General features: G+C 30.0%; 1 protein-coding gene across 1 annotated transcript; it reads right to left on the bottom strand.

The window, feature by feature from the left end:
- Positions 1–267: 267 nt before the first annotated feature.
- Positions 268–4278, bottom strand: LOC137812668 (homeobox protein BEL1 homolog). The gene is made up of 5 exons (XM_068614816.1): positions 3902–4278; positions 2742–3750; positions 1886–2268; positions 1334–1394; positions 268–1171 (listed from the first exon to the last, which is right to left on the bottom strand). Exons 2-5 carry the CDS (start codon positions 3663–3665, stop codon positions 596–598), a joined length of 1944 nt encoding a protein of 647 aa, XP_068470917.1. The 5' UTR covers positions 3666–3750; positions 3902–4278; the 3' UTR covers positions 268–595.
- Between the last annotated feature and the right edge of the window lie 10958 nt (positions 4279–15236).

Here is a 15236-nt window from a genome sequence, read left to right as displayed (position 1 = left end):
ATCATAAAACAGATATATCATAAAGCAACCAATTCTTATTGGCACCAGAAGTTGTACATCTTCCATGAAGTGAACAAGGGACCACACAACCCTTCCAAATTATCTTTGATATTTTTCCACCTCTTCTTCTTCTTAGCATCCAACCCAAAATCATTTATTGTCCTTTTACAATATTCCTTTATTTTCGTCAATAAACTACAAATATCCAAAAATTCATTTATTTTCCATCAACAAAAACACCTTCATAAAAACAACTAAAAAACTACATTCACAACATTAATCAAGCATATACATAATCTTGAATCAACCAGTTGAAGATTCAAATTCCAAAATAGAGGAGGCATGCTCGTGATCAATGCCTGTTCAAAGTTTACATTATCTAACTACAAGTGTAGTGTAGCTGAAATTCTATATATATATAATTAACTATGTACTATATATATATAAAAGCTAGTTAATTAACTAAAGATGAACACTAATCCTTCTACTTTAAACTAATTTCACAAATACTACTAGCATATACTTAGTTACGTGAGATCTAAATCCACGTCCTCCATGATTGAATTGAGAGTATATAATTTGATTAATGATGATATCATACCAAATCATGGAGCAATTGTGTCCCCATGAGATTCCTATACGGCATGTTTTGTCCTTCGCCGTCCAAAAGAGAGTACTGAACTGTTTGACACTCTTCTATCTGGTCCCGTGCGTAGAACATCGAGCTCTGAGTCGCTGGCGGGAACGCTAAACTCACCACACTTTCACCCTGCTGCTGTAACCCTAGCGTCAACGACACGCCCCCACCAACCACGCCGGAGGAGTGCTGCGCGTACGACGAAAAGTCAAGCTCCACCGACCCGAACGCCTCCGCGGGATGGCTGCTGTCGTTCAATTGGTTGTCGTTTTGGAGGCCTTTGCCGCTTTTCGTGTCGTTTTTGTGGTCCGTGCTGGTGACCATGGACGACACGCTCTCCGAGTCAATTCGGAGGAGCCGAGCCTGCGTCGGCTTCTGATCCTCGCGTGGCGCGTTTTGATCCCCCTCGGGATTGGCGCCTCCTCCCTCCGACGATGCTACGTCGTTTTGGTGTTCCTTCTCTTCTTCCAAGTACATCTCCTCCACCATGGGCTTCCACAGCCTCACCCTGGCGTTAATAAACCAATTCGAAACCTGCTCCCAAATTCCACGCGTGTCGGTGTCACCAAACCATATTAATTAATTGATCTATTCATTTTCAACTTTCAACTTGCGTGCATGTAACAGCAACGATTAATTTAGTTACGTTAACGTTAATATTCAAATGCAAATGAATGAAGATATATGTACACGTGCCTGACTTCTGGAGAGACCAGTTTGGCGGGCTAGGATGTGTTTATCGACATCACTTGGGTACCTGCAAAGGTTTTTCACCCAAACCATTAATTAACACTACATGTGACCTTCGATGGCACGTAGGAGTTACTAATTGATTAATGATTAGAGATAACTGTGGTGGGGCAAACCGGGCCCTACGTAGTGGTTGAGAGAAAGAGGCAATTCGAAACATTGTGATTATAATTTAATGTACAAAACAAAAATAAAAATCGTTCAAAATAAACTGACAAAATACCACAACATGGAATCTCAATGGTGATGCACAGAAGCTACCAAATTTAATTTCAATTCACGTGGTTTTTTACTCGGGCACGAATCATTCATTCAGATTCTACACTGTGCCACCATCAACTGCCAATGGCTGTTCTCGTCTATTGATTTGGAGAGAACATTGATTCCTTTGCAAAATCTATTCTGTAGCTTACTTTTTATACTCAGTTTCCTCATATATGCACAGCAATGAAGTGAATAAAATAAGAAGAGGATAATAGTAGAGTATAGAGGAATTACGGATGAAGAAAGTGCTCGAAAAGCCAAGCCCGAAGAACTGAAACGGATCGTTCGGGAAGGCCACGTTGGGGTCTCCAGGGATGAGTTTCCATCATGCTAATTTGTTGAAAGGCCCTTTGTTGTCTGAGTGATCGGTCAATTATTTTAAGCCTTGGTGTTTCGCCCCTTGTTGTGCCTGGTGCAACGGGATCCTTCTCTCCCATAGCTTTTCTGGTGGCTTGAATTTGGTCCATGATTCCATCTTTCAGACACCTAAAATGTCTAGACATGGCTCTCAAAGCCAAAGCCGAGTAAACTGTGGCTGCCCCGTTACCCGCCACTGCTTCAAAGGAGGAGACCACACCCTTCATTTGGTTACAGTAATGTTTGTATCTTCTATCAACCTTCACAACAAAAAGCGTGAGCAAGTGAAAGAAAAGTAATATATAAATTTCACTTTGAAAGTTACAGCCACCTCGGAATTGAATGAATCTTTGCAAGATTTTCATTAAAGTAACACAAACAAAATGAAAGCGAAGTTGCTAAGAAAAGGTAAAAGGCAAAACATTAGGGGGTTTGGTTGTGAGGATAAATAAAAAGGCTGAATTGTCACGAGTTTGCATTGACGAAAAGGCCCGCACCAGCTGCTTAATTAGTTCACGAATCAAAGTGGAAAGACCCCAATCCCATCAACCACACCAACGAAAAGTTAAGAACATGGATTGTGACGGGTAATTGAATTGAAGTAAATGCATGGTTTTTACTCACTTTTTCCATGTTATGTGGAACAATTACTCAAAAGATATTTCCTTGCCAAGTACAAACTCATCTCTTAAATGAAGCCAAACAAAAATAAGAATATTTGAAACATATGTACCTCTTCCAGCATCGAGAGCAGCCTTGTCTTTCTCTTCTGCAGTTCCACGAACTCTAGAGAGCTAAGAGAATGGTTCTTTGAGGAACCGCCACCGTTGTTACCCTCTTCCCACTTGTTCTTTTGAGAGTGCTTCTGCTTTTGCACATCATTTTCCTTTGTTCCGAGACTACAAAACTCGTTCAGAAGGAGCTGTGCAGGCACCAAGAACTTGGAGTTCTTGATTAGAAAATGCCCCTGATAAATATTTGCAGCTTTGTTAGGACTCATATACCCGTCTTGCAACATTTGTTGTTGCTGTTGAGCATTGATTGATTTTCCAAAATACCCCTCTCTTGAAACAAAATCAGAAAGATGCTGATGATGGTTTGTTTGTCGTAGCTCAAAAGATTGCAACCCAATACTCGAAGGGTTGGTTGAACTAAGCGAGAGTGAAAGGCCTTGACTAGGCCTTTCGTTGCCTTCACAAGGGAACACGCACCTTAAGGAAGAATCATCAAGCATTAACCTGTTCTCTTGCCACGGGGCAGAATCATGGGCACCACCGACTATTAAATTTTCGCTGCTTGTTTCAGAAATCCCTGATGTGAAGTCTTGCTTATTACTATACTCATGCTGGTTATAAAAATTGCAAGAAGAGTCGTTCATAGTTTTGGAAGAGGAAGGACCCGCGTGTTGACTTGATTTGCCGAAGAAACTTTTCCACATGACCCCGTTGCTTTCACTGTGTGGATGGAGGTTCTTGGAAAACCCTATCATCTCCATGCCAGTGGTGAGGTTGAACATCTCTGGGTCGGTCACAAAGCCTTGGATGTGGTTCATCAGATGGGGTTGGAGAGTTGGGCTGTTTGATGACACATCTGAGTAGAACAACCCAGTTGATGAACCCATGTCCTTGGATTTGTCTTCACACAATTGCCGAGCCATGAAATTAAACTCAAATACTGTTTTCACTTCTTCTTATAATCTATGTCCCCAGCAACACCTTCCGTTTATAAGGGATGTGATTATCCTACAATAAAACAAAGAAATAGAACCCCTCCAATATAGTTAGAAAGCAAAAAAATGAAATTTTATGTGTGTATGTGTATGGCTCATGACTTGTGAGTATATATATTTTGCTTGTTTGAAAGTGAAACAATTGAAAAAGTGGAAGATCTTACCTTAATGGAAGATAAGTGAAATAGGAGGATTAGGGTAGGTGGTTATTGGATGAGAGTGGTGGTGAAGGTGGTGGTGATGTTGATGGTGAAGCTGTGGATGAGAATTGATGAAGAGGGTAAATTAGAGGGGAAGTGGAAGGTGTTTTTCCTCAGTGTTGTGCTTTAACAAGGCAACATGAGGGTACCATGAAAACCAACCTAGGAAGAAAGATGAGATATACTTCCTCAGAAATAGAAGATCAGATAGGGGTGATGATGACCTCCTTGCTATGATCATCATTGATATGCCTGCTGCTGCTCCAGTGCTCCCCCCTCTCCCTCTCTCTCTCTCTCTCTATACCTATGAAGAGAAGTGGGTCAATGCAGAAAGATATATTAATACACAGCCCAAACAGTCTTCATTTAAATGCAAAAAATATCAAGGAAATTTCCTCAATTATTTCTTCCTAATTATAAAAAAAAAATCCACAATCACTTAAATTAGTCATATTAAAAATTCATCTTAAATTGAATACAATATTTTAATCTTCTATAAATATTAATAAATGAAAGCTTTTCATTTCATAATTACTTATGCATTGCTATAATACTTAATGACTTATATAATTTAGTTGTATAAATTAATATATCTCACTTTATATAACAATAATGTATATAGGCTAAATTCTAGAATAATTCAGTTTGAATGAAAAAGAAATTAACCTCAAAGTACACGTAACATGGACCAGCAGCAACAACATAATAAAGTAAGATCGTCCTTTGCCACATATATGAAACTAACTGTGTACAAGCCGCCGCATGAGTTGTTCTTTCATTTGCTAACACATGATTTTTCACAATAATATACAATACACATATTTTTTTACAAAACTCCTAATTTTACTGAAAATCTTTTTTTAATTTGTCCTTTTATGTTTTTTTATTCTTAAAAATTGTAAAAGATAATAATTAATTATATATATAAATAAGTGCGCCCGCGCTGCAATACCAAATTAACAATAATGATTTGTTATTGTAGGCTCCGTCGAATTGTGGAAAGCAATTATTTTTAAAACATTTATAAAGGAGAAAAATAAAATAACTTTTTCTGTAAGTGGAAACTATTTTCTTATCTTAACTTTGTTCTGTAAATAAACTTAATTTGCAATGTTTAAATTTGAAAGTGTATTATTTAAAAAATGGGAAAAGGAAAAGGGAAATCTTTGTAGGGAACGAATCCCTAGATTGAAGTCATTCCTAAGTAAAGTGTTATACAGGCTTTTTCAGATGGGTTTCAGTGAGAAGGGTAGGGTTGTGTTGGATGAGTTTGGTGGGTCCTTATATGTTGTTGTTGTCTTCCTAAACAAAAGCTACCTTACTTATTCTCTTCTGTTATATGTCAACACAGATAAATAGCTTCAAGCTCCTCTGCTGTACTATCCATAACTCTATACCTCATACACATCAACTATCAAATATTTTATCATTCATCTTTTTACTTTCTTCCCAACACAAAAATACACTTTATTATTCACAATTTTAACTCACCATTCCATGATAATACAAATGGTCAGATTCAATACAGAAACTGTATATGTATGTATGTGCTTGGATTTTAGTACAGTATGTTTCTCTAAACGGAAAATGGTTGCTCATCACTGCTGTTTAATTACACTCATCAGGAAAACAAGAGAGACAAATAAATATATAATAACATAAATTATATATCTGTTAAGTACTACAACAATCATTTTATTAACTATATTGAACATATATTTTATATTTTTGGATATGTCTAAAATCAATTTATAAAATAGTTTTAAGTAATAATTTAGATTTTTAAATTAATAGGGCATTCTAACCTGTTGGAAAGATGTTTCAGTCTAGTCTATTTCATTTAAACAAGGTGTATATTATTTGTTTAAGCAAGAAGAAGATAAAAAATCTGAAAATATGTAATATTGGAGATCTCGAGGTCAATCTACAAAATATATAATTGAGGATAATTCTAATCTTTGAAATCAGAATTGAATTTAAACTCAGTTTTTAATAATAAGTTTTTTAAACACAATTTATTTAATTATATAATTTAACATTTTTACATAATTCTTTTAAGTACAATTTATTTAATTATAGTTTAACCCTTTACATGGTTGTATTGGAAATGTTTTATTAATAAATGCCAGCCATTTAGAATATGGGTTTCAACATTAGTTATAGGGTGTAATTGATATAAAATGGGACATTTTTTTAAAATATTATTTTCTTTAATTTTTTCACACAAAAAATAATCATATTATAAATTTTGGTAGGTGAGTAAACAACAATAATAACAATAACTTAATTTCTCAAATTTATAAAAAAAACAAATAAAAATATTCAAATCTCAAAACTTAAAATATAATATGCAAATCCACCTGAAAGTCGTTCAGGGAGGGGTGTTGGTCATGGAAAGGAAGGAAAAACTTTTAAATTAAGATTTAATTGATAACACAAAATGCTTTTAAAACTTAGAATTTAGAAGAAAAAAACACTCAAATACAAAATGTTAGGTTAATTTTAATTAGACATCATTAAACTCTTAAAACTATACAATTGATTATTTGCAAAGGAGTTGAGTTTCCAATCAATTGACTTAGGTTTAATCACTTTAGATACTAAAATTTCAATAATGAAGTGAATCGACATGTAATTTGAATATAACTTATAAATTTGACTTGTACGAGGTTTCATGACTTGTACAAACTAAAATATGCATATCTATCAACTCTTCAACAATTTGTATAGAATTTTATTTTTTTATTTTAATTGAAGCAAATACATATAACTTATTCCCATAAACATGTAAATTTGATACACTTGCTAAAATACTTAATAATGTTTGAAAAAACATAAATCTTATGCTAGATTTGATCTTAAGGGTGAGATGAGATTAAGGACGAAAATGGTAAAGCATTATATGCTTATAAAAGCTTACTTAAGTAGTACTTTCTTAATGTTAAATAAAAATATCTCGTATTAAGTGATGTTTTATTTTAAATAAGTAAAAATACAAATTGAGATCAAACAATTATTTATTATATAATAGGAAAAAGAAAGTTTGTGCCAATATAAGTAGTGTGAAAAAATATATAAAACTTTCAAGTGAAACTCGAAAAACAATTTTTAAAAGCCTTTATCACATATTTAATTCACTTTCAAAATATTGCTTCCCTAAAAATTGTTAGATCAATAATCACTCATTATATTAAAAATTAAATATAAAATCTAACTCAATCTCAAAAAACTAATTTTTTTACCCTCATTTATATATTACATAATTTATAAAATATTTTATTTTTAGTCGATAAAAATCTTCAACACATTATAAGTTCGGATGTTTTTAAATCCATTCATACAACTTTTTTTAGTTTTAATCTAATTTTTTGTTTAGTTATATTATTTTGTATTTTTTATGCTTGTATGACCACTTTTTATTTTTATCTTTTAAATTTATAGAATATGATATAAACACTTAACTTTAATTATTAGGGAATTATTAGACATCTTTAATTCTTTAATTTACAAAGTTTATTTTGGAATTTGAGAAAAAATAGTATTACAATAAATTAATTTATGAACATTTACTTGAAAAAATAAATTTAAATAATTGAGTGGATTAATAATATACATTGAGTATTAAATGAATTAATAATTTATATATTACATGAGAGGTGATTTAATAAGTTTCAACTCTAATTTCACATTCATATTTACCTACACACTTTACATGTTTATTGTTTAATAAAATCACAAACAAGTTATATTATTTTCCCTTTAATTTTATTTTACTTGAATTATAAAAAAAAACTATTTTTTCACTACTTGAATTAATATGTAAAAATGTATATATAGTACGTTGATTTATTTTAGGATTGATACTTGAATCTATGTCTATTTTAGTACTTATTAACATGGCACGCTTTGTTGTTAAAATCTTTAATTGTTAGTGGCTTTTCACAGTTGATGTTGGAAATGAAGAAGGGAATCAAACGACGAAAGAAACAGATAAAGAGATATGTAAGTTTGTTTTCTCGAGAAGGACTTTAATGTCAATTCAATTTTATTTTTTTTAAAAAAACTACTTATGTTTATATATATAAAAAAACAGTAATACTTATAATATAAGATAAAAAAAATATTATCAGTAGCATTAGGACAAAGTCCATATAGGAAAATCCATTTAATTTTATACTTATTATTTTAAGAAAATATCCATGTTCAAATTTTTATTCTTGCACTTTTACACGTTAAATATTTAATAATATTCTCTTCGATTAATTTAAATATAATCTCTCATTGTACCTTTCCTTAACAGATTAAGAAAAATACATGAATATTAAATTAAAAGCAAAATGCATAATTTAAACGAAGAACATGTTCAAAACAATAGTAATCTTTATTTATAAAAAATACAAATAAAATTGCGAATAAAGTTTAATAATATATAGCATCGATACCAATATGAGGAAGTTTTGATTGATAATTATTGATATTAAAGAGAAAGTCGTTTGAAAAATAAATAGTGAAAAGAGAATTTAGAAGCATAGGTAATAAAGGCAGTAATGTTGGGAGGTGCATTGTTTGGATGATAAGTTAAGATGAGGTGATGGTATCTTTGGGCATCTAAATCTTAAATTAATTGATGAATTAAAGTAGTCCACCCATTGTTCTCTCTCCATTTTGCATGGGAGGGACCGCATCCTTTATCTTTATTATTCTTCATCCAAACATGCCCCTCCACGCGCATCTACTTTCGCACCCAGTACTCCACATAATTCTCAATTAATGCTACCTAAGTACAATTATTAATCAATCATCATCATCATTATTCACATTTAAAAACCCCTTTTTTTCTTAATTCCATCAAAGTTTACTCAACATTATCACTGCTACTAATTCCCTTCTTCCAATTCAAGCCAATTCCAACAAATAATTATGTAGAGCACACTTAAGATGGTGTCTTACTTATTATAAGAATCATACATGAAGACACTCTTTCTACATTCAATACTTTCATTTTTTGCTTATTTCTAAGCTATCCTTATGTTCAACTCTAATTTTGCATTTCGTCATTTTCAATAAAAAAATTTTAGAACTCAACCAACGTTTTAATTTAAGTTTATTGAGATAAACAATTTTATTGAACATTCCAAAAGAGATCCAACCATTGAAATTAAATAACAACGTTAATATTTTAATTTCAAATCCGTTCAAATAATAATTTTATTATTATAAAACATATCGATAAGTTAAATATATATATATTTAAAGTGTTATTAGTCTTGATTTTTAAATAATATAAAAATATTACATGTATTGAAAAAAAAATCTTATTTTACATCAAATCAATTTTATAATTTTTTGTCACTGTAATAAAAAAATAAAAAATAAAAATTTCGTCACAAAACAAAATCTCTTGGTTGATTTCCTTTTCAACAACGTTTATAAATATAATCAGGTATAATCAAGCTCATCTTCCTGAAATTGCATTAAAAAATAAGATAAATAGTTATTTATTGTTTTGACCTTCAATGTAAAATTAAAATTAATGGTAAAATATTTATTATAATTAAATATTTTTATGTGTATTTTTATACAAAATTAATTTTTATTTATAGTGCAGATTTTAGTTCTCTTACTTTCTTACAAGTAAGAAAATTATTGAATTAACTTATTATATGAACTAAGAAGTTAAAATATTTTATGTGACTCATTTTTAACATGGATATTATAATATAATTTATATTGAAAATTTATTTGTTAAGTAAAAAAATTATTAAAAGTTTATTCGAATATTCAAGAATAATTTTTTTATTATAAGTAAATAAAAAAATTTAAAGTTTAAAATATTTAAAAAATAATAATTTAATATTATAGTACATACGAAAGACATATTTAACTTAAATCATCATTATAATTTAATAAGGCAACAATATATATTTGTATGAAAATTTATAAAATAAACTTAATTTAATCTTGTTTAGATAAATAAAGAGAGACGTTGAGTAAAATAATTTACTCTTCAAAAATTGTAACATTGATTTTTATTTTTAAAAAATTAGTGAAAACCATTTCTATGTATTTAAAAATACCAACTTTATTTTTGTAGACCTTACTGAAGTAAAATATAATATTAAATCTAAATAATACTTTTCTTGACTAGAAGAAAAATCATTTTCCTCTCTGAAAGAACAAAATATTAGTTTTTATGTTCTAAAAGAAATCAAATTTAAAGTTAAACTTAGTTTTTCATGAATTAAAGAGATTTGGATGGAAGAAATATACAATTTGGAGCATGGTGATAAAATGGATCAAACACTATTTTTTAAAGTTAATTAATGCGTAAAAATTTGTTTGTGTACGTGCTTTAATAATATAAGGGTATGAATTAATTTAAAAGTGATATTTAAATTTTGTTTATGCTTAATCTTTAATTGAGTTAATTGTGCGTTTAATGTATATAAGGTATGTAGTTAAAGGGTGAAAATAAATTTGATAGTGAGTTAGACGTAGTTGAAGGGTGAAAATAAATTTGGGCTAAAACAGATGATTAAAAGAATAAATAATTTATCATCCTAATTTTTTATATAACTACATTATAATTCTAAATATTATAATTTTAATATTGTTTATACATTTAATTATAATTTATGTTTTATAAATAAGTAAGATGAGAGAGATGAAAAGAGACGCGCAAAAGAAGAGAGTGAGTGATAAAAAGGGTGGTTGGTTGGTGTTTGTGGTCCTTTTGTTTTGTGTTTTGTGTCTTGAACGTTGGGTTGGGGCAGCTTTCTCCGCCGCTTGCCAAATTTCTCTTCTTCCAACCCAACCATGACATCACACACTCACTTCTCTCTGCACACTGCACACTGCGCATGCTTTCTTCCACTCCATCAAATATTAATTCTTTCTTTTTTTCTAATCATACTACTAATTAAGGACTTAATAAATACTTTTATCAAAATTTATCAGTAACAATAAATATATATCTGCTTTTACTATATTTACTCTTCAATTTCTTTATTATTATAAAATAAAAAAAATAATTTAGGAATATTTTAATCGTAACATTTATCAGGTATTTATTATACCACTTGCTTATTTATAGATGATATAATAATTCTTTGTGAACATCTCTTATCATGGGTCCTTTCCGCAATGTTAATATTATTTATTTCTGAAGTTTCCATCATATATGTTTGTGGTCTTAATACATATGAAAGAATATAGTTAGTTAATGTTAACAAATTGGTGGAGGGAGTTGCATAATTCTTCCACACACAACTGTCTCTGGATTTTAGTGCTTCTCTTTTAAACCTACAAACCTACTAAAAATAATATATATGAATAATATCTTATTTTTTAAAATTGGTATGGAGATACCAATCTAATATTTAGTTTAAATTATTTTTAATATTCTCTTTTTTTTTTATCTTATTTCATTTAAATAATTATTTTTTTACTAAGCAATATTTTTTTCTTCATCAAATTCACTTAGACTATGAAAATGCTTTCTCTCTCAACACAATCTTAATTAGATATTTTCTTTTTTATTTATGTAATTTCTTTTAAATAATGTATGGAAACATAAATTTCGATATTATTAAATTAATTTTTTTATAGGACACATGTTTAATTATTTTTACTCACTTTAAATATTTTATTTATTATTTATTTTTTGACAAATTTTGATATAAATTCTTAGTTTTTAGATAAATTTAAAAAGCTTAACTTTTTTTTTCTCCTTTTTTCTTCGTTTATTTGAAAAAAAAATCTTCTTTCAGTATATAATTTTTCATTCTCACATTCATAAAATTTAAATTATTTACCATTGTTTAAATTTGTTCACAATTACATAACATTATGCAATTGTTATTTAACATTCTATTTTGATTTATACAATTATATTTTAATTAAAAAAATATGTGTTTTTTTCATATTTAATCCTTAATGGCATCATATATTTTTAGTATAATTTTTATTTTTGTAAAAAAATTATTTAATTAAAAGTGAGTTAAGATAATGTTTTCTTTTTCTCAACAATAAATAAGTTAAATTAAAGAGAAACACTTGTCTCATTCTTATACGTAAAAATTAATAAATTAAGAGTGAGTTAAAATAATATAAAGTGTGGATATGAGTGTACTTACTACTTGATGAGGATAAGAAGGATGAGAATCAAAATTTATATAAATTTTGACTTTAAGAACAAGAATTAGTATATTCAAATTTACAATCGTCCCATTATCTTCTAATCTAATAACTTACGGAAAATCAATTGTCTCCAACCTTTCAATCAGAGTATCTCAAAAGTATGAGTAAATAGGTATAAAATATTGATATATTAGTCCTCAACAGTCTTAACTATAACTGTACTTGAAAAAAAATATGCCATCTCTCTTTTTAAACACAAACCATTTGTCATATTTTTTTTACCCAAAAAAATTCTAAATCTAATTGGTTGTTGATTAATACACAATATATAGTTTTCCATAGTTCTATAACCATCCTTGCTAGATCGGTGTTACAGGAATCATTGGGCTTTTAGAGATACACAACGTCTCAATTTTGAGTCATATTAAGAAAATGAGATTTAAATATTAAAACATAAATAATGATGCTTGAATGAGTATAATCACCAATTTATAGACACTAAAACCATCTCAAAACTTAGGAAGGTACAAATACAAATATATTTAACTAATGTTTAAAAATAATGTTAAAACTAGACTAAACAAACCATGATATAGGACTACGTGATAATACATTTTGGTTTTTTCGATAAAACATAAAAGATAAAATCAAAGTGATATCGTATTAAGAGGTGGGTTTAACTCAAACTTATTCTCACAAAATCGATATGTACATCTCATGCGTGGAATTAGATCTTTATGGGTGGTCTGATAACGACTCGATAGCGAATAACACGATAAATTTATTAAACCTCACTAGCATAAAGCCTAATATCATATTAAAAAGTGAGTGTAAGTTTAATTCATCCTCAATTTATAAGGTAGGAAGTTTGAAGATCGTTTCAATTGGGAGGTTGGAAATGGGAGAGATATTTTGTTTTGGACAGACAGTTGGGTAGTCTCAGGAGTCTTGAAAAGTAGATTTTTTAGGTTATTTTATTTGTTTGTTCTTAAGGACACAAATCTATGTGATTGTTGAATATGGGTTAATGGAGTCTGGGAGTGGAACTTAAGGTGGAGAAGGGGTCTTTTTGCTTGGAAGGAGGGTCGAGTAAGCCAGCTCTTAAAGATGATTTCCAATAAGAGGTCCGAGTTGGAGACACGGACATATGAGTTTGGAAGGATAGTGAGATAACAACGTTTTTAGTTAAGTCTGCTTATGGGTTATTAAGGGGAGAGGGAGGCGAGGAAGATTCGAGAATGTAAAATTTTTTTCTAAAGGATTAAGGCGTTTCCTTTAGATCATGTCACAGTTTGGAGGGTAATTGAAAACAATGTTGCTTCTAAGGTAAATCTGGAGAGACGAGGAATATGGGTCGAGAACAATCTTTGCTGCTTGTGCAGAGTGTCAGAGGAGTCAACAAATAATTTGTTTTTCGGTTGCAGATTTGCTAAGCTAATTTGAAATCTATGTTACGGCTAGTTAGGAGTGAGTTTGATTGATCTTATTGTTCCTGGGTCACATTTCGAACATTTCAAAAGTTTGGATGTGTCTACTTCAATTAATCTTATTATGGGTAATGTTTGGATCGCGTTGGTTAGCGAGCTTTGGAGACACAAGAATAATTGTTTATTTAAAGGTAGAGTGGTTGATCATATTGAAGTTTTTTCCCTGGCATAGGTTAAGGTTTGGTCTTGGATCTCTTCAAAGATATCGTCAATGAGTTTTTCATTCTCTGACTGGTGCCTAGAATGTATCCATTCGATTTAATGTCACTATAAGGGTTGATCATTGATCTTTCTGTTTTTTCTTTAATTGATAGTGTTGGGGTAGGCAGTAGGAGGTTTTATTTTGATTTTTGATGTGGTTGTGGTTGTGGAAGGTACTCTTTAACCTCTCTTATTCTGTATGAGGGTTAGACCACTCTTTAAGTTGACCTATTTAATTTAATTGTTTCTTGCTAATAAAAAAAGGTGAGAATTTCTCACTCATATATTGTAAATTAGTTTTATATGTGGAGTCAATGTGAGATCTCCAATATATTCTCTTCACTCCAAGTTATGTACATCTTGTACAGGAGACTATATATTAATAATGGATGATATGATAAATTTATCAAACCTCGTTAGGACAAACTCTAATACCATATCAAGAAATGAGTTTAAGTGTAATTCTTTCTTACAAAATTGATTTGTAAAGTAATGATTGCACCCACTTGTATACTACAATTTAGTTTTATAGTCAAATCTCGGTTGATGTCTCAATGTGAAATTTTTAGCAATTACGAATTTAAAAATATTTAACTATTTTTATTTGCATGCTTTAATTTTCTTTTTATTTTAAAAAGCACGCAACTTAACTTTTTGTACTTTTTTTTCCAGTCTATCTGTCTTATTCACATAACTACTATACGTTCAAGAGATTTATATGTGATTAATGGTTCTGTCTTCCGTTCAAGAGACACAAAAGAGAAGAAATATTTACCCTCTTTTAACAAGAAATATTCCCATACACAATATTCTGTTAGCTAGTACAATCTTTTGAGAGTATTGGTAAAATGAATCAATAAATAAATAACTCTCATTGAGGATTAATTATATTAAGAGTGAATCAATAACACTTTTGCTTACTTTTTTTGAAAGTATATTTTCAAATACATACAGGCTCCAAGGATGTCTTATGTAAAAATGTATATTTTGAATTTTTGATCAGAAAATGTAGATGTTAAAAGAAGAGATTGATTAGTTATAATTTAATCACATGTTTAATTTGTGAAGAGATATTTATAAAAAAAGAATAGGAGAGTGTTTAGAGTGGCTACTAAATGGGGAAGGTTGAGTTAGGGAGGTAGCAGTGTAGATGGAGAAGAGAGAAGAGTGTAATAAAGGGATGAAGAAGATGTGTGTGGCTATGGGAGAAAGAAGGGTCAATTGGGCAGTCCACAAATGGCGGGGGATTGTGTGAGTGAAACTGTGTTGAACTGAGAGTCATGATTTGTGGACATTTTGTAACAGGGTTTGAAACTTGTAACTAGATGCCTCAGAAGCAGGCTATAACCATTATAGGGTGGTCCATCTTCATATTCCTCTTTTGAGTCGTACATACAGGTATATTTGTGGTTCCTACTTAGGACCATCCTAATCCTACACACCACCTAGGGTTACTGCTTTTGCTCTGCTAG

This window comes from Phaseolus vulgaris, chromosome 2 (assembly GCF_000499845.2).
Source record: "Phaseolus vulgaris cultivar G19833 chromosome 2, P. vulgaris v2.0, whole genome shotgun sequence".
Taxonomy (NCBI): domain Eukaryota; kingdom Viridiplantae; phylum Streptophyta; class Magnoliopsida; order Fabales; family Fabaceae; genus Phaseolus; species Phaseolus vulgaris.
Note: the sequence above shows the minus strand (reverse complement) of the source record. Positions and strands in the feature narration are given on the sequence as shown.

Bases quoted from the DNA above. Each gene is read 5' to 3' on its own strand.
- LOC137812668 (XM_068614816.1), bottom strand. From the start codon at position 3,665: ATGGCTCGGCAATTGTGTGAAGACAAATCCAAGGACATGGGTTCATCA. The intron at 2,269-2,741 runs GTACATATGTTT...TTTGTTGTGAAG, and splicing joins TGCTCTCGATGCTGGAAGAG to GTTGATAGAAGATACAAACA. The intron at 1,395-1,885 runs GTAATTCCTCTA...AAACCTTTGCAG, and splicing joins TTCGAGCACTTTCTTCATCC to GTACCCAAGTGATGTCGATA.